This window comes from Cydia amplana, chromosome 6 (genome assembly GCF_948474715.1).
Source record: "Cydia amplana chromosome 6, ilCydAmpl1.1, whole genome shotgun sequence".
Classification (NCBI taxonomy): Eukaryota; Metazoa; Arthropoda; class Insecta; order Lepidoptera; family Tortricidae; genus Cydia; species Cydia amplana.
The window spans coordinates 10,755,324-10,782,344 of NC_086074.1; the positions used below are offsets into that span (position 1 = coordinate 10,755,324).

A 27,021-nucleotide genomic window follows, 5' to 3' on the forward strand; every position below is an offset into this window, starting at 1 on the left:
GGCATAGTGATAGTGGATAAAAATGGAACCGTGCTGAGCCCGCAGATGTTGTCCTCTGCAGGTCGCATTTCTCAACCGATTCTATAATAATTTTGTCAGGACACCCACTACACATACATTTAGCTTTAGTCATAGTCCACTTTCCGGTTTAGGCTAGGGTTTCGAAAGAAACATACTTGCCTATCGATTAAAAACCATATTGAAAAGCATCATCAAGATGTATATTATTAAAAATTTATTACTTACATACAAGGTAGGTTTACTTATCCTAAGTACAACTAGAATAACTAAAATAGCTTTTTCTATTTTTAGCTAACATAAAAGGTATCTGTCGAACTGTATACATTGCAATATTTTCTCTATTATCGTTTATATCTAAAGAGAATCAGCTTCAAAGTATAATGCATGTAATAAATACAATAAATACCTAACATGAAACAATGCTGTACTCGTTAGATACCTGTAAAATTATTTATATAAATTATTCTTTGTAATTTCATCACATACTTTACAATTTACAAGTGTTACAGATCATGTAGAATAATACAAATACACAAATCATCGTCATCACTTCTACCACTGCATTATATTAACATCATTAATCCTTATTGTAGTCACTGTACACTGGCACTATTATCATTGCGTTGATTCAAATAATTTTTCACGAAAGTATTTAATTTTTTGTGCAAAAAATGCTTCTAACCCATCTGCACAACGATAGAATTCTGAGTCTTTAGGATTAAAATACCGACAATTGTCGAATATTTTAGTCATGTCACCAATGAATTCACTTAACATACTGTAAGTCTGTTCATTCACTTTTCGTTCCACTGTTTGTAAATCTGAAACAAAGAAAAAAACAATTATTGGTATCATATGTTAGTCAGGCTTGTCCAGGAAAAAATGCTACTACAAAACACTCCTTTCCTTAATAAAAAACATACAAACACACAAACTTATTATGATAGCCTAGAAACTGTAATAACAAATAGCCTAAAAATGAATAATGATGAACAAAAAAGAAACAAATACTAAGGCAAGAAACGATAGAACTACTTAATAAACGCACAGAACTGTTAGCAATAAAAAACAAGTCAAAAGAAATAAAAACAGAACTAAAGAACATATTTAAGAAAGCAAATAAAGCAATAAGGAAAGATTACAGAAGTCATAGACAAGAAACAATCAAAAGAAATTTAGTTACCTACAGAAGCTCCAAACGAGCTTATAAAGAACTCAAAAGTCACAAAGATTGGATACAAAAATTACAAGATGAGGAACGAGAAACAAAGAAAAGAAAAGATGTTATTACACATGCTACCAATTTCTATCAAAATCTATATAAGAAACCAGATAAAGAACCTGACAATACAACCTTCCTAGAATCAGATGAAAACAATCAGGACATAGTACAACCAATATCCGAACTAGAAATATCAAAACATATTTCTCATTTAAAACCCGAAAAGAGCCTTGGACCTGACAATATCAGTAACTAAGCACTCAAAATTGGAGCCCCACTACTAGTACCTTACCTTGCTCAATTATATAACGTGGTCTTAGAACAAGAAACCGTTCCCAAACAGTGGTGCAGCTCTGATATCATCCTACTGTACAAAAAGGGCAATCCACTAGATGTCGGCAACTATCGCCCAATCAGTTTGTTGTTCAGTGTCTATAAACTCTTCACATTTATACTACAGACCCGACTAACGCCAAGTATAGATGCACACCAACCAATTGAACAAGCTGGATTCAGATCGGGATATTCAACTATGGACCACATTCATACATTGGATCAAGTAATAGCAAAATACATAGAATATAATTACCCCCTTTATATAGCCTTTATAGACTACTCGAAAGCCTTCGATAGCATTACACATAGCTCTATCTGGCGAGTTCTGAAAACATGTAAAATCAACAAAACATACATAAACATCCTAACAAACATCTATAGCCAAAGTGTAAGCCGAGTGAAAATGGAAAGGAAAGGAGAGGAGATAGCTATAGGCAAAGGTGTCCAACAAGGAGATCCACTCTCGCCGAAATTGTTTATAGCAGTACTAGAAGAAGTTTTTAAGAACATACAATGTACAATCAGTATACTTGATAAACGTCTGACCCATCTACGCTTTGCAGATGATATTATAATCTTTGCAGAATCTGCGACCCAACTAGAAGACATGATGAACACCCTTGACAAGGAGAGCAAGAAAGTAGGACTGCACATGAACACATCTAAGACAAAAGCTATGACCAACAGTCGAAGAAGATTAATTAATGTGGCAGGGACTGAAATTGATTATGTTAACGAATACATATACTTGGGAAAACACATATCTTTTAGCCCATTTAACAACAAGGAAGAAGTGGACAGACGCATAAACACAGCCTGGAAAAAGTTTTGGTCCCAGAAGGAAATCTTGAAAGGCGAATACAGCATAGCCCATAAGAAAATGGTAATGGACACCTGTATCCTGCCCAGTCTAACTTACGGAAGCCAAACTTGGACATACACAAATAAAATACGTAAAGCTATAACGACCTGTCAACGATCTATGGAGAGAAGTATATTAAATACAAGGAAAATACAGAAAATTAGAAGTGAAATAATACGTCAACAGACCAAACTTACAGACGCTCTTCAACAACCTCTTCATCTAAAATGGCAATGGGCAGGTCATGTAACCAGATATAAGGACAAAAGATGGACATTAGAAGCAACAAAATGGACCGGACCTGTAGGATTAGTCCCTGGTGCAGACTTAATTATACGTCAAATGATGATGATGGAATTTCCTTTTGCAGAGTTGCTCCTTTTGACTCACAGATTGATTTAGGAAGGGGAGCCAATCGAATTTTTGATGCAAATTTTTGACTTCAGGGGGGGTGCCCCCGGAAATTTGTAAAAAATAAAGTTTTGCTATTTGGTCAAGTTTGGTATCATTTTCGTGTAACTCAAGGATGCTAAATTCATTTCTGATATTTAATTTATATGGTTTCATATAAATCATTTCATATTTTTAGAAAGAAATATACCATGTGTATACTTTTTATAACGAGGAATAGTAGGGCTATTTCATGAAATTTTTATTTTATTTGTATATATTAAAATAAGAAAAATTTTGGCATTTATTCGGAAAAAAATAAAATAGGAAATTTTTATTTTTAATTTTTTTCAAATTATTTTAATGAAACCATATAAATTAAATATCAGAAATGAATTTAGCATCCTTGAGTTACACGAAAATGATACCAAACTTGACCAAATAGCAAAACTTTATTTTTTACAAATTTCGGGGGGCACCCCCCTTGAAGTCAAAAATTTGCATCAAAAATTCAATTGGCTCTTTCCTTCCTTCCTAAATCAATCTGTGAGTCAAAAGGAGCAACTCTGCAAAAGGAAATTCCATCATCATCATTTGCCGTAAATCGCACTTTTTTGTCGTGTGCGCCAGGGACTAGATGAGTGGAGAAAAAGTGAGGAGGCTTTCACCCAGCAGATGGGATCTGCAGTCAACCCCAAAACAAAGTTAAAAAAAAAATAACAATCCTGACTGTAGAAAAAATGAAGCATAAATAATAATAAAAAAACCGGCCAAGTGCGAGTCGAACTCGCGCACGGGGAACCCTCCGCACCATCAACAAAAAATAGAGCAAAAACAAGCAAAAAAACGGTCACCCATCCAAGTACTGACCCCGCCCGACGTTGCTTAACTTCGGTCAAAAATCACGTTTGTTGTATGGGAGCCCCACTTAAATCTTTATTTTATTCTGTTTTTAGTATTTGTTGTTATAGCGGCAACAGAAATACATCATCTGTGAAAATTTCAACTGTCTAGCTATCACGGTTCGTGAGATACAGTCTGGTGACAGACGGACGGACGGACGGACAGCGGAGTCTTAGTAATAGGGTCCCGTTTTTACCCTTTGGGTACGGATCCCTAATAAACAAAACACTCCTCCAGATATTGTTTTCTATTTTATCAGGACAGGGACACATATTTATATAATTATAAACAGTTTAGCCTTAAGCGTTATGTAGAACTTAATAACTTTGAATATAACACATAACTTTCAATCTACAATTTCGAGGACTGCGCGAGAACAGCTGGAGGGAATAGTTAGCGCTGCACTACGTCAAGAGACAGTGTAACCGTGGCGACAGCTGGTTGACTTATCAATCTATTGTAATTGAACTTTATAAAAAGTCATACCTATTTTTTAAGTGTGATAATACATACCCATAGGTTCCTTTATAATTTTATAGTAGGTAGGTGCTTCTCTAGGATCCACAGGTTCCATAAACGGCCACGCGTTTTTATGTAACTGTATTTGCTTTATAAGCCTCTTTAAGTTTTCAAAGTCTTTCATGGTGAGTTCCTTCATATTAGCGTAATTGACCGAATTATTCTTTTGGCAATTTGGACAAATGTATTCATCAATGTTGTCCGCTTCCGATTGTAAAATTCCCACACAACGTCCATGAAACCAATCTTGACACCGGTCGCAGCAAATGTAAAACCTGAAAATAATAAAGTTGTTAAGCATAGAATACGTGTTTAACACCATACCGTCCATACCAATACCAGTTATAAATGAATCCATTCAAATATTGTACGAGTATTGATAATATTAATAAATTCTTAAGTCTATTGATGCATATGAATATTTTACGCAAAATGGCAACATAATGTCAATATAACGCGGAATAGATTTAAAATCACTGAACAAAATTTAAAAGGCTTAAATATGTCATCTTAATTTGCATCGATTGCGACGATACAACTTGAAACATAACAAACATTCGTCATATTTAAGTGAAACTAGAGTATGTGCGGAAAGAGAAGAGTCGTGGAATGTATGGGGCCCAATACTCTTCACTTTCCGAACAGACTCTACAGCGGCCCTACCGCTAACACCGTAGTTCGCAAATTGCGGGCATCTTTCTCTTTTACTCCAATTAAGGCATAGTTAGAGTGACAGAGAAAGATGCCCACAATTTGCGTCGGCGTCAGCGGTAGGCCCTCAGAGTGATGTTATCGGACGAGATCGCAGGCAATAGTTATTTGTACAACAAGAGATCAAAGTTTGATATTTCTTCGAGTGCTTATTTTGAGTCCCGTGCAAGCGAAAGATTCTATACTAGCTATTCTTCTTCTATACTACGAGCGTAGCGAGTGAATCTAATTTAGAATCTTGAGCGTAGTAAGGGACTCAAAAGCGCACGAGATGTAAATAACTTTGATCTCGTGTAGTTCACAAAACTTTTCAACTCAGCAGTGAGAACATATTAGAGAACCTGAAAAATGTATTCCTTCTTCATCACTTACCTCTATTCACTCATGTTTTCTTAAGATATACCAACAATTAAGTTTTCACCTCAGCAGCTCGAACAAGGGTACTTTGCTACTTAAAAACAGTGAGCAAAATCGCATTTTGCTCACTGAGTGAGCAAAATCGCATTATGCTCATTTTGTCTCACTCAGTGAGCAAAATGCGATTTTGCTCACTGTTTTTAAGTAGCAAAGTACCCTTGTTCGAGCTGCTGAGGTGAAAAAGCTCTTTTCAATAAGATAGTGACTCACTGTGAGTTGTCGTAGGGCTGCCGACACAGGCAGTAGAGCTCCTGGGTCTCCTCGGCGCGCCGGCAGTCGGGGCACACGTACTCCTCCATGGTCTTGCTCATCTCCTCCGTCACGCCCACGCAGTCGCCGTGGAACCAGTTGCTACAGTGCTCGCAGCCCACGTAAAATCTGCACATTACATTCTTTATTCGATAATATACCTAAGGATACAGACGAAGAAGGAAGTTAATGAATTTCGAGCTTTTAATAGCAAAATGTCTGGAAATTCCATCAAGTTCAAGTTGTAAAGTTAAAAGGTTGCAAAACCTTGCCATCAGCAGTGCCGCCATACCTATAACATTTTATTTAACGCATGTCAACGCAAAAAATCTGTCAATTTAGTACAATACCTATCCTTATATTCGTTATTGTACTTTGACATAGTTACTGCTTAAAATCACCACTACTATTAACGTTTCAAATGTAAATAAATAAAATACTTTATTGGAACAAAAATAATTCACCGCGTCGAAGTAGGATCGCATAACCCATCTGAACTTGATCATGATTCATGATGTTCTTGGATATTGAATCTGAAACGTAGGTAATCAAAATCCGACGAGCGCGACTCACTTGGTGTTATCATAAGGTGTCCGACAGATGCACAGCAGCTTCTCCTTCTTGACCGGCTTCTTACCGGCGGCGCGCGGCGTGTTGTCGCGCGCGCCGCCGGAGCGCCGCTTGCCGCCGCCGCCGCCACCGCGGACCTCCTCTTGTTTGCTCCGCTCGGCGCGCGTCCGGAGCGCCAGTTCGGCCGATAGCTCCTTCTGCAAGAAAGATGTTGACAAAACAAGTGTGAGACCTGAGTGGACGCTCGAAGCGGAGCGTTCGACGGGGCGTGCAGCGTGGCGTCGGGATCACGAGTGATTTGAGCAGCGTGCACTAAGGCCGCTACTATACGTTTGCATTCGTTTAACATGCACGCCGCACACCCCGCCCCGCTGCACGCCCAACTCGAGCGTCCACTCAGGCCTTAGTGTAACATGAAATGCTAAAACAGATCCAATTAAAATGTACAAACTTACAATACGTTAAGGGGCACGTTTTGATTTTTTTTGTAATTTTCACATAAAATATTAACATCTTTTCACTATCCTTTTTTTATGGCCCCAGGAGGACGCGGCGAGAAAAAAATTGAATATTAGATTAATTCTAGTAAATCCTACCTGTATTTCGATGCCCAACTCCTTTTCCAGGAGCCCCCGCTTCTTGATAATATCCTTTTTAAGCATCTCCTTGTGTTTGAACAGGAGCATCTGCATCCTGGAGTGGTTGGAGGCGGCGCGGCGGCGCTCGTCGGCGGCGGAGGCGGGGGCGGGCGGGGGCGGCGGGTGCGGGGCGGGCGCGCGGGGCGGGGCGCGCGGGGCGGCGCGCGGCGCGGGCGGCGGCGGCGGCGGCGGCGCGGGCGGCGGGGAGGCGGCGCGGCCGCCGCGCATGCGCTTGCGCGGGCTGCTGTCCACCCACTCGTCGTCGTCGTCGAGGCCGCGCGGCGGGCGGCGGCGCGGCGGCGGCGGCGAGGGCGTGCGCGCGCGCGCCGCCACGGCCACGACGCGCGGCTCGCGCTCGGGCGGGGGGTGCACGACCGCGGTCGGCTCCGGCTTCATCTGTTTCTCCTGGTAGCGCTGCAGCTGAAGGAGCTTCTCCTCGATCTCGGGGTTGAGGTTCTCCTGCTTTAACGCGCTTTTGATGGCTGTAACGCGACAAGTGTCGTTTAGGAACTTTAGTCTATAGCAAAATAACATTAGGTAATTTCAATGTTTTTTTATGCTCGAGTACCGGGCTAGACTAGAGCGACTATTGATTGTTTTTAAAGTGCTTAACTTTAATCGGGAAGAAAAGCAACAATATTTTATTAATTTGTAGAACGCGCGAACACGTCCTGGGTCACGTACGTACGACACGTACACGATTTGTTTCTATCGCACTAATACGGAAGAGAGAGACAATTTCGTTTTCGCAGGCCACAGGTTGAGTATTGCTAGTTTAGTAGGTATGAATACTTACTCTGTTGAATGTAGTCCGGAGTTAGCACGAACTTGTTGCTTTGCACAATAACCTCCGGATTAGAATTAACGATATCCGTCTTAGTATTATTTTGCGTGATATCCTCGGGTTTGGCAGGAGTGGCCTCCTTGTGGCTGGTGGCTTCGGCCACGCTATCCTCGCCGTTTACCAGCGGTTCACGCTTTATGTCTTCTTCGTTAGCATCCTATAAGTAAAAAAAGGGAACAGGAGTTGTTAGTTCATTGCTTCTTGTTGAAACAATCTCACATTTAAAAAAAACAACGGGTTGCAATCAGGGAGTGCCGGCAAAGTGAAAACTCAATGACTATTGCAAAATGCACTATGTATAATTGAGGTTAACGCCATCTAGCGTTAGCGTTAATTACTTGAAACCCCTAAGCACATCACTGTTAGTACTCTAGTTATATTAATACCAGTTAGAGCGAAACTCACTAGATGTCATTTAAATCGATAAAGAAAAACTCAATGACATTACATGTAACAGTTTTTCGATCAGGTCACGTGTCCGTCTAACGGTCACGTGATCGTCTTACGCTGTCTCGAGTTTAACATTTTTTCCCCACCTCAAAAAGTGCACAGCGCCGCTAAAGAAGTTTTCACTTCAAAAAAATGTCCAGCAGGTCGAGTAAAGCAATACAGGGATGTGAACATAAAACTAGGCTCTAGGGGGCTTAGGGTGACCTGCGAGAGATATTAGAAATTATAATTAAAAAGAGAAAGATCCACTGTCATGATACTCATGATAAATCTCCCTGGTTGGGTTGCTGAAGTTCACTTGCAAAAAAAAAACCAGGTATATTTAAAGGCGTATTCGAATTTCAATTATTCGATCTTTTCCGATACGATACTGATCTGTCAGTGTCAAAAGTGGTTTTTGGTTGAAGAAATGTCTCTTTTGACACTGGTCAGTATCATAGGGGCTATTCATAAATTACGTAATTTCAATTAGGGGGGGGGGGGTCTGGACAACGGATGATGGTAGCATGACGTAGGAGGAAACGGGGTCATTCGAAGCATAATTTTTGGATGATTTTAGGGGGGAGGGGGGGGGGGGGAGGTCAAAAATCGTCAAAAATAGAAGACGTGATTTATGAACAGCCCCATATCGGAAACAGATCGAATACGCCTGTTAAACAATAGTTAAATTAGGTACACATCACTTACTTCCTAGGATCGACTTAGGATAGAGATAGTATTTCTATACTAACGATGCAAAAATGTTCTTCTTGTAAAAGATTAACTATGAATAATATTAACTAACAATATTTTATATTTTCACTTGATAATGTAACAATGTAAATAAATTACTTCATAAAATTAAGGATGTTTATTTTTTTTTTTTATTATTAAAACTGAACTTTATTCAAATGAAAACCTAACTCTGCTACAACCACTTGGTAATCTGAGAATATTACAAATTAAAAATGTGTTTAAAATATGTACATAACGAGTAATAAAAAATGCTGGATTTAAAATAGATTTAACTCTAGACTTATGAACAGGTTAATTAATATCGCCAAGACTGTCAAGTGGTTATATTACAGAAAACGTGTTAGTACGTGAGTATTGACACTAATTTATATGTCGGCAATAAAAACTAAATGGGGTGAAAACTAAAATGTTATAATTCAAATTGTTTGTGGGAATATATCAGTTCAAGTTTTAATATGAACAGTAGCTCTATTGCTTTTTTACTTTACGTGAGGTATCAGTACATGCCGTTTTACAATAAATATATTTACATTCAAGTTTATACCAAATAGATAATTGCCCATACACCCCCACAAACTCTTTAGAAACAAACGACAAAACAAATTTACATAAATAAACAGGACTGTAAATAAAACTCGATCATTACTTTAATAATTTATTCAAAGGTCATTATTGCACGAGCCGTTTTATAAAGGTTTTACTTGAAATTCCTAATAAATATACATATAAACAGGTGGTGTATGAGCAATTCCTGTTACCGTTCGTTAATATCATATAAGTATGAAAAATTATAGTAGATATACATTGAAATTAGCGTTTAACAGTAAGACGTACGATTATATACTTGAACAAGCCACGAGTTGGACTTCTGCAATCGTCGATAAATAAAATGCCGGCTGCCTTATTATGGGAAAAATACTAAGTTTAGTAACGGATAAGAAATAAAGGAACGTGCCATTTTATGTATCGACTACCGATACGACGCTGACGTTAGGCCACATATAAACTTTTTACTGATACAATATAACAGCCCGTAGGGTTCTAGAACGTCAAGGATCTGGAAATCAGTATTAATCGTATACCTACCTTAATAGTAATTAAACTAGAGCAGGCTAGTAATATGTAATTATAAAAAGTCACACAAATTATAGTATCTATGTACTTTAATAAAACCCATCAAAGATCAGAACTATAAAGGCTTCGTCACACAGGCGCGTTTTCCAGGCGGCGCGTGAGCGGGGCGTGAGCGTTTTATAGGTAAAAGCGGCGCGCCTCGCTCACGGGCCGCCCGGAAAACGCGTCTATGTGACGAAGCCTTAAATGCGGATAGATTTACGCGAGTTCTCGAAAATAACATGTTTTATTATTATTTTGTAACCTCTTTATACAGACTACCTATCGCCTAATATGTCACCTGACAGACAGGCATGATGCGCATGTGTAGGCTAAGGCTAGTAAATAGCATGACATTACAATGCTCTGGTCTGGGGTTTTAAAGCTTGTCCCAGAAAAAAATGTCGTTTGTATTCGCACCGGTTGCACATTAGTCTTCTGACCAAAAGATGGTAAGCATTACAACAAAATTACGAAATTTCTGGACGAATACATTCTAAAACTTGAAACATGCGTACATACCTGTTGTTTATTAAATTTCTAACAAGAATATACAATAAAACAGTTGGTTTTTAACTGTTGTGTAAGATTTTGTGAAAATTAACATGCGTCAGTTTTTTATGGCACAAGCTTTAGTAGGTTTACGTACTGCATGTATTTAGGATTTGTAGACTGTAGATTTTAATAATTAAGTATCTAATTTCGATTAGCCATTTACTACCAATTCGTCCTGTTTTTTTTTATTTATTATATTAAAATAACAGAGCGGTTGGACAACTTGGGACAATCCTTGCCGTTTTACTCTCTCGGATATAAAAACAAGAGGTAGGAAAGTTTTCCATTTAAATAATCTAAACGTAACTATGTACCTGAGTTATTTATTAAAATAGTTATATGCAGAACATTGAAATGAAATAAAAATCTAAAATCCCCACGGACTGAACGATTATTTTACGAAATGAAAAAAAAAAGAACAATTATTGTGTAATCATTGTTCACATAAGGTTTCCAATGTTCATTTTAGATCCTTTTTTCCCTAATCGATATCAATATAGCCCAAATAACATGTCGTATAATTCAAACTAGAAAACGAAAAAATAGAATTCAACAATTGTAAAAATATGAACCGTAAATCTAAATGCTTTTTTGTTAACTTATGAAAATGTTGCAAATCTTTGAATAATAAACACAAATCAATTCATGCAATGATTAAATATAAATGCTCTAATACTGTATTCGCGTTGATTATCTACTGTAGTATTACGTAAAAAAAATTGATAGATATATATTTATTATTAAGATTATACATTGCACTTAATTATAATTAGTAAAGGTGTTCTTTGGTGTTGTTATGTTATAATGTATAAAACATTATTTTTTCTACTACAAAATAATACTTTTGCTAAATACTATATACTACATCCAGTCTTAACCATGTATGAATATTAAATTAAATGGCCAATATGCGCCAAGACCGAGTCATTGGTATATATAGGAAATTATTAGCTTACTAATATTAAAGGGTTTGACCATCACGAGTACGTCGAGTCGTTGTTTGTATTACCCAGCCCTACATTTTACGATTCTCTTTAACAAAATCCTAACCGAGTAATAAATTGCGGTATTTCAATAAGTAAACTAGATACGAAATTTGTATGACGCTCGGTTTGATCCCACCCTAAACTTATACAAAACTATCATAAATTCATAACTAAAAATATTGCCACAAGTAAAAGAACAATGGCCAAAAGTGATCGCAAAACTCGTGTTCCAAGAACCTCCTCCTTTTTTGAAGTTGGTGAAAAACGAATTTTCCCAAACAATTGTACATGAATTATTGTGTCAATCAAGCTGTGTCAGTATTTAAAAATTGGAAAAAGAAAGAAATGAACTTTACAATTTTTTAAAGGTACGTTTTAAAAATATGTAGAAACTCGTAATTCGTTCCACATTCATAACTTTGTTTTTATTTTAAATTTTACACCAACACTGGATGGAGTGATCCAGTTTAACAAGTTCCGCGACCACGACGCGTTACCATTAGATACTGATTTATTCCCTCCAAACAATTACTGCTACTATACATACATACATTAGTCCGTACAAGCCTTATAATATCACTAAGATTGGTAGGAGATACGTCTTTAAAGTAGTTAAAGACGAGTACCTATAAGGGAAAGACTCGATACCTTTTTCATTGATATGAATAGTTTCAACCCTTTACTGCATGTCATGTAAAGTATTTGTTTAAATTAGGACTTCAAGAGCTCTTAATTGAGTTGATATTATAACTGCCATGTATGGCTTCGTATGCAGTAAAGGGTTAACTAAAACGAAGATCCCTAGTATCTTCACATTCGAAGACGAGATCAAGTTAAGGGATGCATCATTTCAATTGTATTTGTTTATTTTTATTTTATCTTGTCTCTACCAGTGGCCTCAATTATCAGTCCTTACATGACCTACTATGATCCACTTTAATAAAAGCTACCTAGAGTGGAGTATCTAGTACCTGATGGCTAGTAATAATAGATTACCTGGTGCGTGGGGAGGGGGATGGGGTGCAACGCTTGCGGCGCCACGGGCGCTAGGGGCGGCGGCGCGCTCGGCGGCGGTTGCACCGCCAGGTACATCTTCATGGGGCCCAGCATGCCCTGCTTTCCCGTCGACTCTTGCGCTATATCACGAAAAAAAAAGCGAGTATAAAACAGATGCCCGTCGCGAATGTTTCACTACATACAATTAAATGATCATTTTGATTATTAAAGGTTAAATATATTTTAAATTACCTTTCAGCAACTGCTGCTTGACTTGATGTTGGACTAAAGCTAGCTGCTGAGGCGTAAGGGAATAGCCGTGCAGACCTTGTAGAACTATTCTAGGTCCACTACTGGTCTGCATCACCTGTAACAAACAAAGCGAGAGTTTTATTCTTGAACGAGCGACCCAAAAAATAAGTATAAGGTTATTTTTTATATTTCAGTATTCACCTGAGCAGTAACGGTCTTTATAACGGTGCCGGGCGGTTGACCAGCCAGCAGACGGTTTTCGGTGATCTGATCCTCCGTGAGCTGCGGCTGCGGCGGCGGGGGAGGCGGCGCGGCGGGCGCCACGACGGGGCGCTGCACGGGCGCCGGCGCGGCCACCGGCGAGGGCGCCGCCGCCGGCATCGGACTCTGCCCTATATGCGCCACGATCTGCGCCTGGTTATTGCCGGTAGGCCGGATCAGCACTTGCTGCCCGTTGACAGTCGCGAGCTGGATCTTGCCGGCCGCGATCTGCTGGACGAGCACGGGGTTGTTGACGACGATCTGCTGGGTGGAGGGCGCCCGCGGCCGCGGTGGAGGCAGCGGCGCGGGCCGCGGCGCCGGCGCCGGGGCCACCTGCCGCTGCATTATCTGTCCTTGCACCAGCACCGTCTGGAGGCGAGGTTGCATGTTAGGGCGCGGGGTCGACTGGACGACTACTTGTTGTGTAGGCTGGACGACTATTTGCCGATTGCCTTGTAAGACTATCTGTTGCGCGGCTACCCGAGTTTGCGGCTTGGGCTCCTCGACCGCGGGTTTCGGCTGGGTCACCAGCCTATCATTTTCGACCGGAGGGGTATCGGCTTTCGGCGCGGGCGAGGAGGCCGCCACCAAGTGGCCGGCTATACCTTGCTGTCCCGCCATCACTACGTGGAGTTTTCCGTCCGGCATCTGTATCAGCTGCTGGCCGGCGAGTAGGCCTCGAACCGTCAGTTTTCCGTCGGGGGCTCGTATAATTTGAACCTTCTGCGGACCTTCTTTTTGAACCGGAGTATTGGCTTTAGCGGCTTCAATCGGTTGCGGCGTCTTCGCCGTCGATATGGGTTGGCTGACCACTCTTGTAGTACCATCGGCTCCTTTGGTCATGATAATTCGTCTAGTTCCTATGACTGTTTTTTGACCAGTGGGTGTGTTCACGTTGCTAGTTAATAAAGACGTCAATGTGCTTTTTCCTGCATTAGGAGTGGCCGGGGTTTTCGATTTGTCTGTAAAATAAATGTTATCCGTAAAAATAAGGAGAAATATCATAACATTGAAATGTTTTGTAGGATGAGAATAGTTATTGAGGCATGAGTGTACCGGCGGTTAACAGAGTAGTTTGCCGCGGTCAAAAAAGGCACTAAATTACGTTATTTGGTGACACGTCGCGCCACATTTTAACCTTGCCACACAAAAAGCGCATCCCTAAGCGAGCGAATCGAGTGGAATAAATGGCGGAAATTGTCTCATATACACAACTCTATTTTTTTATTTGATTCGTATCAATAAATGAAAACAATGACCATCCTGCGAGGCTCCACGCGATAATTGAAAAGTGACCCTGCTCTATGGTAAAGTTACCTTGCGACATCTCGAGCGCCCTCTTCTGCTGGTGCGCGGCGCGCTGCTCGCGCAGCTGCTGCTCCATCTTGTCCTTGAGGTCGGCGGCGGCGGCGGCGGCGGCGGCGGCGGGCGGCGCGCGCGCCGGCAGCTTGCCCGTGGACGTGCGCGTCACCGGCGTCACCCGCTCCGCGCGCTCGCCGTACTGCCGCACCTCCCACAGCTCCAGCTTGTCCTCGTCCACCCATTCCTCGGATACCTGCCAATTTTAGAGGATTGTACAACGAGATTGTAATCATAAACAATTGATCGAGTAATAGTACATTACTGCAGACGCCGGGAAAGAAGGGCTTGCCGGGTGAGTAGGTATAGCCGGCCGACCGTAGGGAGGCCGGATAGTGATACGAAGCCGGCAAGACCTTTTCACGGCTAGGCATAGTGCTTTTCTCAAACATGCAATGAAATAAAAAATACACCAGTCAAAAAAAAAACAAATTTATAATCTTTATAATAAAAATCCAACTTCACAACAAAAGTTTTTTAATTTTCCTTCCAATCCCGCCATAATTGTTTTTTTTTTACGGAAGTCGTCCGTATTTCGCATGTGTAGTGTTCGAATAGACCTTATTAGGGCCATTATACACAATCGGATAATAAGAATCTCAATTTCTAGAAATAAAATAAATGCAGAGGATTTTAAATATTGTCTATGGTCTCTGGTGACTTACGTATAGACAAAATTTTAAATTTATTCATCAACACCATTGATATAGTATAAAGAACTGGATACCCAATCAGCCGCCAAAAATGGCCCCACAAAAGTGATGTCAAAACAGATCATGCATTACTTTTTCGTTTAGTATTGTTTGAAACGCTCAAATGTGAAGTTGTCAACAATTACGAAATGTGCCGTTAAAATATGTAAAAATAACAATGATAAAACAAGGACAAAGGATGGAATGTATTTCTTTCGGTTAGTTCTTTGGATAGTATTACATAATTTATGTAATCTGGTGGTAATTTTATGGTTTTGAATAAATTAATTTGTTAGTACCAAAGAAGGGATGTTAAGGAACAAAAATCTAATGAGTCGATGTGAGGTCAATATTTTTTTATATTTTTATATGGAATTCATAAGAAATAATATTATGTTTAAATTCAAGATTTCCAAGAAAACCTATGCGACGTGCAAAGTGGACTGCTATTTAATTATAGCAAGAGATAGGGGTGATGCAGTTTTAAACAAGGCAAAACGGCACTTGTGTGTTCGGCCCATTTCCCTGTTTCCGACATATACACCACCAATAAGGGCTTATATCGACTAACTGTAAATGCTAAACCTGTCGGAACACAGTGACAACCACAGGATTTTTTTTATAAAGTATAGGTAGACTTTATAAAAAAAATCCAATCAGTATCTAAATGTCCCCGTGCACCCGCGCTATGAGTAAATGTAGATCTTAAATACACAGTTATTTAATAAGTAGAATTTATTTCAAGGAAATTAGTATTTAAAGACGTATACTTACGAATTAAATATTTGATTTGTTTGAATTTGAACCAAGAATTAATTTTATTTGAGCTCCCGATTAAATTAAATTTGTTTTATTTATTACTTCAATTGGTTTTCCTGTACAGTAATACATATTAAAGTGTACCAAAGTGACTCCATTCGTTCATTATTCTCGTTTGACGTTGTTTGACGTAAATACGTTACGTTTAGTGCCATCGGACTAAATTATTTTAACAGTGTTGGTACTTATGTTTGCAAATTTGACACTTAATGCTTACAACATTAAGCTCTTTTCTGTACGAAACATTTATCTTGACTCAAAATTTAAGTAAGCGTTTTTATCATCAATGCAAATGGTGCGAAACGTCATTGGGATCCACATTTCTTGACGTTTTTGTTCTGCTTTGTGTGTCTATTTCTTTTATATTAAGTCAGTGATCAACACATTGAATCATACAGAATCGTATTCTTAATATCAGTACGTTCGTGTATAACAGGCGTTAACACGGATATTTTGGTCCGATAACCATTCATTCACTAAAAAAAAAAAAAATCGGCTGTTTCAGACTGTTCATGGACACAGACCCCATGTTTACATTAGAATTTAAAAAAAAATTACTTCCCGGCCTAGGCCTTCAATTTCGTATGAAATTCCTTTACAGTTCTCTGGAGTTGCTGCACCCTAAACGTGATACTTCGAAGCCTGAGGGCCTACCGCGAACCACGTTCGACGTGTTGCCTCTCTGTCGCACTTGTAAATTCGTACGTAAGTGTGACAGGGAGGCAACACGTCGAACGTGGTTCGCGGTAGCCCCTCTGATATAACGCCCGGAGCGACAACATTTCATTGCATGTTTGAGAAAAAATATAAAAAAGCTTCTTTTGAGATAAACATAGTTTTTATACTACGACCGGCAAGTACTCGACTGTTGCAAATCTGGACCTTGATATTTTACCTGCGGTTCTGTGTTTTGCGGGGATTCCGCTCGCTTTCGTTTCCTTAATCCGCTGCGAATAGACGTCACTTCTCGTACGGTTTTCGGCAGTTCCAGTGGAATAACGACTCGCCGCCTGAGATATTGAGTCCGCTCCGAAAACTGTCCAATGTGTCGATGTTTTAACAACTCTAGAGACACTATTTCAGTGTCGGTGGTCAATTGGTGCTTGCCGTCCGCTGTAGCCGGTTTAGCCGCCATATCGTCCCATCGTAAGCAGGCCCACATAACTCGGAGTTGTAACGCCGCGCTGGCGAGCCATTGCAGATTGACTGTGCGATACAGCCAACAAGTTTTAAATAGAGGTCTAGCGCACGGGTACGGCCAAACGGCTTGATTAGGCTTCGCGCTATGACTGAAACCTGACACAGTGTTAAGCCCGGCTTGTCTACATAGCTTCCTTAGCTCATGATGGGGTAAGACCATAATAGTCTTGGCTTTACTTCTGGTATGAAATGTGGAACACAGTGGATATTTCACAGGTGTTCGTTTCTTTTTCTTTTCCACGGCTGATGTTTGAACTCTTTTTAAATACACTTTACTGCAAGGATTTTCGGTAGAGTACACCCTAACGAAACCGCCTTCGGTTTTTTCTTCCTTTATCTGTCTGTCTTCTCTTTTCACAGGCCTAGTTGGACCGAAGCGTCTGTTGACCGTCGCCCGGTATTTCGGCGCGCTATCCTTCGCTGGAGTTACAGAGCACTTGTAGTCACTCCCGTTGTTGTTATTACTTACTTTGCTAGGGGTGGGCTTTGCCGACCTCCCTCTAGTGATTCGTAGTTTTGGTATTGGAGGACGAGATTGATCTGAATCCCCATCACGGGCGTCATCCTGTTGAGAATCACAGTCCGTCAACTCTTTTAAAGGTCCTATTTCAACGTCGTTCTCATCATTGTTATTGCACGTAATATCAATGTCCATTTCATTCCCCACCGCGGGCACAGCAGACTCCTCAAGAGTGCTCTCAGTCTTAAGGAGACAAGAACTCCCGTCGTCCGGTTTTTCAGTCTTAACGCTTACGTCACAATCTTCACTAAATTTTCTTTTTACAAAGCCGTCTGTGCTTTTGTTGTCACATTCTTGAGCGCAAGCCACTGCGGATAGTAGATCAGAAAGAATGTTTTCATTTGTGCTCACAGCATTAATTGAACTTTTTCCCAGTAAATATTGTTCAAGAATAGACATCTTGTTATTATCGTTCGAATTGATAAGATTGCTAGTAGAGTTAACTATTTTGCTTCCCTTTATAAGAGTCAGTAATTCATTTAGTATTCTCTCTTTTTTGATGCATAATGGGGAGTAGCAATTTAATTTCACTCCTGAACCTTGAAGCAAATTAGCAGCCTCTATTTTATTGCATCCAAATGAGTAACATTTAAAATGTTTAGTAATTTGAGTTAATTTCACATATTGATCTCTCAAGCTGTCGATATTTTTCGCAACAGCAAGATTAACAGTGTTGTTCTTTATTTCATTGGCCGGTGCAATGAGAGGTGGCTCATCCTGCTCAGGTTCGTCATTTTCCACGTCAATGTTTCTGTCTTCTTCACTTTTTACATCTGTTTCTTCTTTCTTTACATTAGCTAATAAGTTAGTGAGCTTCTTTTCTTCCATGAACTTCAAATACGTGCGTCTCGCCAGAAAGTCGTCCAGTTTCGATTTCCTGGCTATCCTCGGGTAATATCTTCTTGTTGATGAACTTAAAGCTTTTTCCACATCAATTTCTTCAAAATCTTCATCTTCATTTTTCTCTACCTTCAAGTTCCTCATTGAGGGAGGCACTAGAACAAGAAATGAATAATTGAGTATTGGCACAATAAATGAAATAAAACACTACATGAGATCCTTAATTAATGTATACTTACGTTTTTCCAGTACTTCATTATCAGCGGTGTCATTAGACATGAGGTACTCATATGTTTTTGGTTCGACTGCCAACACTTTGATAACGCTTCCTTCTCTGACTCTAACAGCAATTTTTGCTGGGCCTTGGCAGAGACTTGGTTTTAAATTAGAACTTTGCTTTTTGAACTTCCTTGTGGTAGAGTTCCACAACCAACCCCACTGCCCGTGAATTCTATATTCTTCACCTTTTTGTTTCCATGCCTGAACAAAAAACGAAAGAGGTAAGAATGTTTAATGAAATTTACACTTTCCGGATTACTTCCTAAAGGAGCCCGAAATCCACTCATTGATCAATGAAAGCAGAGGAGAAACTAGACATAAGTAGTCTTGTTTTTAAGTGCTACAGTTAAATATCAAAATCATATTTTGTACATAGCTTCAGAAAAATTCTCGAATCCACGACCTTGTGTATTTAAGCTGCACGGCTTAATCTCACTCGAATGCTGGTGCTCATGAATATATTATCAAATTAAATCAATTATAACAATATACCTGGTGCCGAAGACCTAAGGAGTATTTAACGAAATTGTATGCAGTTCTGTTTCTCTCCTCTTCTTCATCTCGCTCTTTTTTTTCTCTTTTGTCAAGTTTCTTCCGTTCCTCGCGTTCAATGGCAGTCGTCCGAATAAGTCTGACATGCCCTAGTTGTTCATGCCATGCTGGAGACCATACAACACTTTTGATACATGCCTGTAAATATAGTAAAAATGTGACGTTGATTAAATTCTACAATGTTAAATTAATTAAACATTTTTTTTTATATAACTTGTTTACCTGCAATACACATAAAGCTCTAGCAAAGTCCCTTGGTGCTTGACATAGTTGAACGGCCTGCACCCATGGCTTCCTCAATAGAGTCCAATTAGGATGCATAAATTGCACCACAATATTAGATTCTAATTGTAATAATGTTTGCCTCAATGTTGCCACTAGTAAAGGTTTAGTAGCTGAAAAAGAAAAGAAAATTGTATAAGGGTGGTATTCCACCTGTCAAATTTCTTTGTCCAATGTGCATTGCGTCTCACTCTCTCATTAAGCAAAATGTGAGACGCAAATACACATTGGACAGATGGAATACCATCCTAAGAAACATAATTGTGCATAGTGTTAAACTAATATACCTAGTTAATGAAATGTGACATACCATTCAACAGTCCAATCCATTTAAAATCTTGTCCACATGAAAGAGAAAACTTGTGGGACATGTAACGTTTTTTGTCTCTTTCTTCGTTTCTTTGGGGCTTATTCAAAGCCAATGGATTTGTAGTATACTGGTTGACATAATTTTTAAAATTATTTTCATTCCCTAATTTGAACAAGTAAGTTCCATTTGATATTTGATTTGATTTTAACCTTGTAAGCCGCTCTGTAACTAAGAGAAAATAATATTAGTAAAACTATGTAAACATAATCAAAAATTTAGAAAAAAAACAATATTTATTATTTAGAAAGAAACATACTTTCTTCAGTTTTCTTCTGGCTTGGAGTTTTTAGTTTATTAGCTGCATTCATTTTATTTTTCTTACATTCATCATCATCTTTCATATCACTGTCATCGTAATCTAATGGAGGATCTTCAGTGGTGACTGTAACTTCATTTTCAACATCACCATCGGATACAAGTGATGGTTCAGGTACTTCTTTGTCATCTTCTATTCTGAGCCCCACATTTTGTTCTTGTTCTCTCTGTTCAAGCCTCTTTAGTTTTTGCTTCAGTATGTTTGCGTTTTCAACTTCCAAATAAGACTTGCGATTGCCTTTTGCTTGATTTGTTAATTTTTCAGTAATAGTCATTTGTCTGACAATTTCTTGTTCCATTTCCAGCAGTTCACGCACCAAAGGAGTTTCCATCTCATCAGCATCTAGTATATCCATTAATTCTCGCAGTTGTTGTGGAGAAGAGTAGTACCAGACCTCACCATTTTCAGCCTCACTAAAATTTTAATTGGATCATGTATTTCAACTATTTTAAAATATGTTACAGCATAACAATTAATTGTAACGCTACTTACACAAATATGCGACGCGCAATAAACCAATACTTCCGACCATGTCTATCAAAGCCTAAGTGTTCATGACGACATAGTAAGCCTTGTTTTTCAGCATCTGGTAAGCAGTCTGTGACTCCTAATGTCTTGTGTTGTCTACAGAGAGCACATTGCCAGTCTTCGGAAGGTACATCAACTAAAGGAGGGTCGACACATTCTAAGTGATAAACAGCTGGGCAAGTTTCACAGCACAGCAGGTCGCCTAATCGATGGCAAACCCTGCAGTGGTCGTCATAATGAATAGGCACTGCAATCAAACAATAAACACAGTATTAAAAGAACAGATTATAAAGAAGGGTTTCAATCAGATTGGTTGTTATTTTTTATGCCAGGAATCGACAAACCGCGGCTCACGGGCCGTGTGCGGCTCTTTGAAAGTACATTTGCATCTGTTCAAGCCAAATATTATATGACATTTGAGAGCTCTTTGAGCAATAAAAACTACATTTGCAGCTCTTTATTACAAGCTTTTATTTAGTTTCACCTGTCCCGTTGTCTGTCTGTCGATCTGTAATCAAATCTTGCAAGTTAAATTTGATCCACTTCCCGGTTTCCGATTGAGCTGACAATGACAACACAATATTATGGTACCATCGAGCTGATCTGATGATGGAGACAGGAGGTGGCCATAGGAACTCTGTGATGAAACAACGCAATCTAATTGTGTTAGGGGTTTTTATTGTCTCGATAAGTATTAGTTGTCTGTCATAAGAAAAGTACAGTCAGCCATAATAATAATAAGCTTGTACCAAAAATGAAAATTTTGCCAAAAACTTTTTTTACATTTAGCTGTACTATGTAAAATTTGAGCTGCAATGACTGCAATCCCTGCCACTTTCCCTAAATGGAGTTTAAAGAAAGTTTTCTTTTCTTACTTATAACAATTTATTGCAACCAAGACAATGTTGCTGTTGCCACAGCAAAAATAACATAAACAGTATGTTAACCCTTTAGGTAGGTAGACTAGTTTGAATTGGTGGAATATATTTATTTACTACCAAGTTGACATGTAAAAGATAAAATTTAATGAATTTCAAATCTCATTGAAATAATCAACCATGTCCAGGCAGTCTGCAAAGGGCTACCAATAAACTTTGGTGTTAAAATAAATGCACCCCTTGCATTCATGCATGAATGATTACCATGACAACAACAGGTATCTTAATGTGTAAACAAAGCTTTTGTATTATTTGTAGACCAACGTAATAATTTTCAGTTAATGAAATTGCATAATTAACCCTTATATGGTCCAGAAAAATAATATACATGATTTAAGACTAATTTCCTCTATAAAGTCCTAAAAGTTCTGCATAACAAAAATACAAAAAAATGATCTCATGTGGTGGCCACATAATATCTAAGTGTGCCCTATAAAGGGCTTAACCCTATGAACTATGAATGATATGAAGAATATTGTGATTGGTTCATTTGATTTAAAAAATTCTATCAATTTATTTTATTCCTTCACAACACAATACTGTTGTAATAAATATTATAGGATGTTATTACACAAATTGACTAAGTCCCACAGTAAGCTCAATAAGGCTTGTGTAACTTGTGTTGTGGTTACATAGATAAAAATATATATATCTTTATATAATATATGTATACTTAAATACGAAGAACACAGCCATGACTCAGGAACAAATATCCATGCTCCTCACAAGAATAAATGCCCTTACCAGGATTTGAACCTGGGACTAGGCAGGGTCACTTCCCACTCGGCCAGACTGGTTGTCTGTCAGTCATAATTAATGTCATTACTGATATAGTTCGATTTTTTTAGCATTAGAAAGAACTTGAAAGAAGGTAAGCGATTTTGACATGTCTTTTAATTGAAAAACACTTTTTAAAAATCAATAACTATTACTTATAAAAGCAGAAGACTATAAAAGATCGTATTAGATACATAATTGTTACATATTTACCGTAACTTATTTTTAAAATGTGTTTTTCAATTAAAAGACAAATCAAGATTGTTTACTAAATTTCTAATGCTAAAAAAAATGAAGTATAGTATTCTTCTTAACATTAAGATTGGCATCAATTACCATAAAGAATACTTGTATTTTATGATTGTACTCTATTTTCTCCTATTATAAGCTAATGGGTTTGTAATCAGGAGCATATTTACCCTAGGGCCAAGAGGGGCATAGCTCGGGGCAGCAGGCTGCAAGGCAAAACACTAAACAGGGTTTTTTCCTTATATGAGATACATTATCATCACTTAATAGGGCAGTGAATCTTACTGGCCAGGGGCGCTAAATCTTTAAAATACACCTCTGCTTGTAATTCAATGGAACTGCTGATGTGCCAAGGAAAAGTTGATAACCATAAAACAATGGCGTTAAAGTTTAAATACCGCAATAGTTAAAAATGTTGCATAATTTACTGGCATCTATTTCAATTAGATTTATTAGATCTCAGAGGGCAGTACAGATTTAATCTTGTATGTCCAAAATCAAATAATTCAATGTTTTACAATAAATACTGCAATACGCGTTTTTAATGCCCAATGCCCTGCCAGTAGAAATAAAAATGTTAGAGGGGAATTGTTTTAAATTTAATTAAAAAACTGGTTGATTGAAAATGTGTTTTATAACCTTAATTTTTTCTGGAATCACCAGTTTCTTAAGTATAAGTTAGTCAGTAAGCTAGTATAGTTAGTAGTTTTAAGATCATATTGTATGCTCAAAGTAAATACTTTACTTTAGATAATTTGGCTGAGAGGTAAGTATTTTGATGGAATATACTACACAACAAACTAATTATGTAATAAAACTATTTTGTTATTTTAAATGAAACCTAACATTATAACACTTGTGTTAACAATAGTTATTTATTCTTAAAGTAGAAACTTACCTTCACTGAGTAAATCATCTCGCACTGGGTTTGTTATCAAAAATTGATTACACAGGAACTGCAGCACTGCTAGACGATCTTCTGCATTAGTAAATGGATATTCACAGGAATTGACAATTTTGACCACATTCTTATCAAAAGTTTTATCACTTTCAATATATACCCTGAGCACTTCTGGCCAGGTCATGACATCTAGAAGAAACAGGGTGATGTTTACACTGTCTTTGTGGTCTAGAGGTCCAAAATGTGTCTGTTGAGCATCTTCTTCTCGGAGTAGGGCCTTTAATAACATTATATGAATTTCTATTAGAAGATTGCTTTGATCTTCACAGCTCACAGCTGCACACAGATCTTCCACACGAAATGGAGACAACCTAACCAGGTGTCTAAAGTGACGCAAAACTTCATATATACCAACCACTTGTAAAACAAGGTTTTGAGGGATGATTAAATCATCAGAGGATTGAGGCAATTCAAGTGGAGGAATCTGTCTTTCTTGCTGCAGCCACAGTGGGTCGGGACTTGGCGGCCTCAGAGCGTTGGCGGCGGCCTTCCGAGGAGTACCTCCCGTCGTGCTGTAGCTGCTTACTGAGAAATCACTGTCACTGGCGTTGCCATCGGCAACTGACGCTTCAGAACTCTCGCTACCTCGGTCTTCCTCGGGCTCAGACCTGTCACTACTATCGCCGAAATCGGAACCATAATGATACTCCGATTCATGGTAGTCTGCTGCATGAGGATTGTACCCTCTGCGAGAATATGCACTGGACAAACCGCCTCGTTTCGATTTGTGAGTTTTTCCACCTCTTTGTTTTCGTGTACTGCGTCTGCTTATATCACTGCCTTGAGGTGATGAAGCTCGCGATGCAGTTGGCGTGCTAGCCAAAGATCCAGAACCCACATTTTGGGCTTGTAAATATTTAGGTTTTTTTAATAAATGATACTGAAACTTTCTGTTTTTCTCAAAGTTTCCGGATTTCGGGGGTCTCCCGCGTTTTTTAGCACCTCTCCCAGACATCATTAACACGAACTGTCAATTATGTTATGTTTTGCACGTGTATAGTAAAAACATAGTGATGTTTACAAAAACAAGATGATAAAATATTTCAGTTCATCCTAAATCCATCGCACTCATGATTCCAGCCGTTTGTAAAGCTTCACGCAAATTAAAAGTCACAACGCTTTCAAGTCACCACTTTTATGAGTATATTCACAAGAAGGTAAAAACCAAATCAAGTCACTGATACAAGTAGAGATTTCGATTTTCTATACGGAAAGAATGCACCAAAAACTAATGACGCGAAATGCGAGTACATGCAATTCTGAAACGCTTAATGCTGGCTCCTCATTGGTCGATTATAAGTCCGCCATGTCGTTTTCATAATTTGTGAACTATTGAATTTACAATACGTGGTATCCTCGAAGATAATAAGAAATTAATAATAGAACACGAACTAGATCGTAAATGATCAAAAATAATACCAAGATTGGCTATTTTACGGCTTAAGTCACTTAATTATATCTCAAGCTATCACCGAAGTGAGGACAACCGCAGCCATTTTCTTTCGACAGAATGTTAAGTCAATAGCGGTACTTCTATGTTTATTTATAGGAAATGATAAGAAAAATATTTTAAAATAGTCAGAATAATATTCCAAAGAAACGAAGTGATTTCTTTTTTGACTTAATCTTTATATTAGTACCAGTTTTAAATAAATTTAAAATATACCAACAGGAAGCAAACTATGCTTTTTAAAAAACTGTTTAAGCTACTGACGAAACCATTGAAGACTTTTATATATCCAAGCAGTTTATATATTTGTTTAGGCTAGCCACAGACGCACGGATTTTTTACCCAGGTTCCGTTCCGTAGAGGTTCAGTACGAAATTACATGTGTGAACGGGATGTCACTCAACACATGCATGGCGCTGTCTCGCTTGCACATGTCATTCCGTGCGTCTGCGGCTAGGGCATGGCTAGAGTATAGTTTAAGACCCTTCCACACTTGTGCGCGAATCGCGGCGCGAAGCCGCGAACGTGAATGTGGAGTCGAATTCGCAGATCTGCGATAATAGATATAGATGGTCAAGCAAATCTTGTCAGTACAAAAAGGCGGCAAATTTGAAAACTGTAGGCGCGAAGGGATAATCGTCCCATAGAAAACTTGAATTTCGCGCCTTTTTTTACTGACAACTTGACAAGATTTGGTTGACCAGCTATAATATATAGCTCGAGGCGAGCCACGAGACGCGAATGTAAACGGCCTTTAGGGACCTACAATACGACCTAATACCATAGATGGTAGTATTTCTATAGATGTGGCCTACCGCGTGCCCCCGTAAGGGATAGACATAGATGACGTCACAAACCCGGGGATACCATATAGGTAAAAATTACCCCAATATTATCAAATATTGGAGTAATTTTAATCACGTTCGCGAGTTGTTCGCCTACGTAAGACGCAGCGATAAATAAAATATCAATGGGCCAATTTTCTTTTTTTTTTTAATTTATTTAGAAACCAAACAGCCTTTTACAAATAAGTCTTACAAAAATTACTAAAAATAGACCTAAAGTTTCATACGTTACTAAGTTGACTATTACAATGAAAAGTAAATAGGTTACTTAATTATAAATTACCCGTAGGTATAGTTGTGAGTACAACACGCAAATAAAGTAAGAAAACAATGCAAAATATTTACTTGAAACAATTTTTCAATTACTAGTAAACAAAATACGCCGAACTTTGTTCTTGGAAACGGACAAACTATGAACAAAAATGTCTATATCATTAAGCGATTAATTATACATATTACAAGTACGCCTAAAGAAAGAATTTTTAGCATACTGTGTGCCACAGGAAGAAATAGAAAAGGTAGGTTTTCGTAATATGCTTTGAGCATATCCGGCAGTTTTGCGTCGGTGCCTAGTTTCTCCTTCCGGTTGCTAAAATCCATTTAGCACGCGTGCCTGCATCTTGTGGAAATCTGGAGGTAATAAACGAAATATTCATTTTGTAATCTGTCACTCTTATTGCAAAATTAAGAATTAGTGCCTGCAGCATATCATAGAATTAGATTATCTGAGTCGTGGCAAAACCCCCTATAACGTTAGAAAGAATCCGTAATGCTTAAATAAATATAATTTACATTCTAATTTAAACACAGTTCAATTTTATTGTTCGTATATGTCCAGTTCTACAGCAAAATTATTTATAAAAATGTTATTAAAATACAAAATACCCGAATTTTGGGGTAATGATATGCATCGCGGGCTGGTATCCCTCGAATAATAGCTATGCGACTAAATTGAATACACGTTATTAAAAGGGTGACGGCTTACTGTCAATATGCCTACGTAATTTGGTCGGT

At 38.5% G+C, this 27,021-nt stretch overlaps 1 protein-coding gene across 1 annotated transcript; it reads right to left on the bottom strand.

The window, feature by feature from the left end:
- Nucleotides 1-199: 199 nt before the first annotated feature.
- Nucleotides 200-25,207, bottom strand: LOC134648819 (nucleosome-remodeling factor subunit NURF301). The gene is made up of 18 exons (XM_063503384.1): nt 23,650-25,207; nt 20,752-21,034; nt 20,200-20,672; nt 19,884-20,111; nt 19,514-19,686; nt 19,232-19,429; nt 18,700-18,940; nt 16,796-18,615; nt 14,348-14,585; nt 12,971-13,992; nt 12,770-12,884; nt 12,518-12,657; nt 7,635-7,839; nt 6,797-7,320; nt 6,204-6,397; nt 5,592-5,759; nt 4,248-4,528; nt 200-842 (listed from the first exon to the last, which is right to left on the bottom strand). The coding sequence occupies exons 1-18, from the start codon at nt 24,668-24,670 to the stop codon at nt 637-639; spliced, it is 7,530 nt and encodes a 2,509-aa protein (XP_063359454.1). The 5' UTR covers nt 24,671-25,207; the 3' UTR covers nt 200-636.
- Between the last annotated feature and the right edge of the window lie 1,814 nt (nt 25,208-27,021).

Bases quoted from the DNA above. Each gene is read 5' to 3' on its own strand.
- LOC134648819 (XM_063503384.1), bottom strand. From the start codon at position 24,670: ATGATGTCTGGGAGAGGTGCTAAAAAACGCGGGAGACCCCCGAAATCC. The intron at 20,673-20,751 runs GTAAGTAGCGTT...TTAAAATTTTAG, and splicing joins ATTGCGCGTCGCATATTTGT to TGAGGCTGAAAATGGTGAGG. The intron at 13,993-14,347 runs GTAACTTTACCA...TTTATTTTACAG, and splicing joins GGCGCTCGAGATGTCGCAAG to ACAAATCGAAAACCCCGGCC.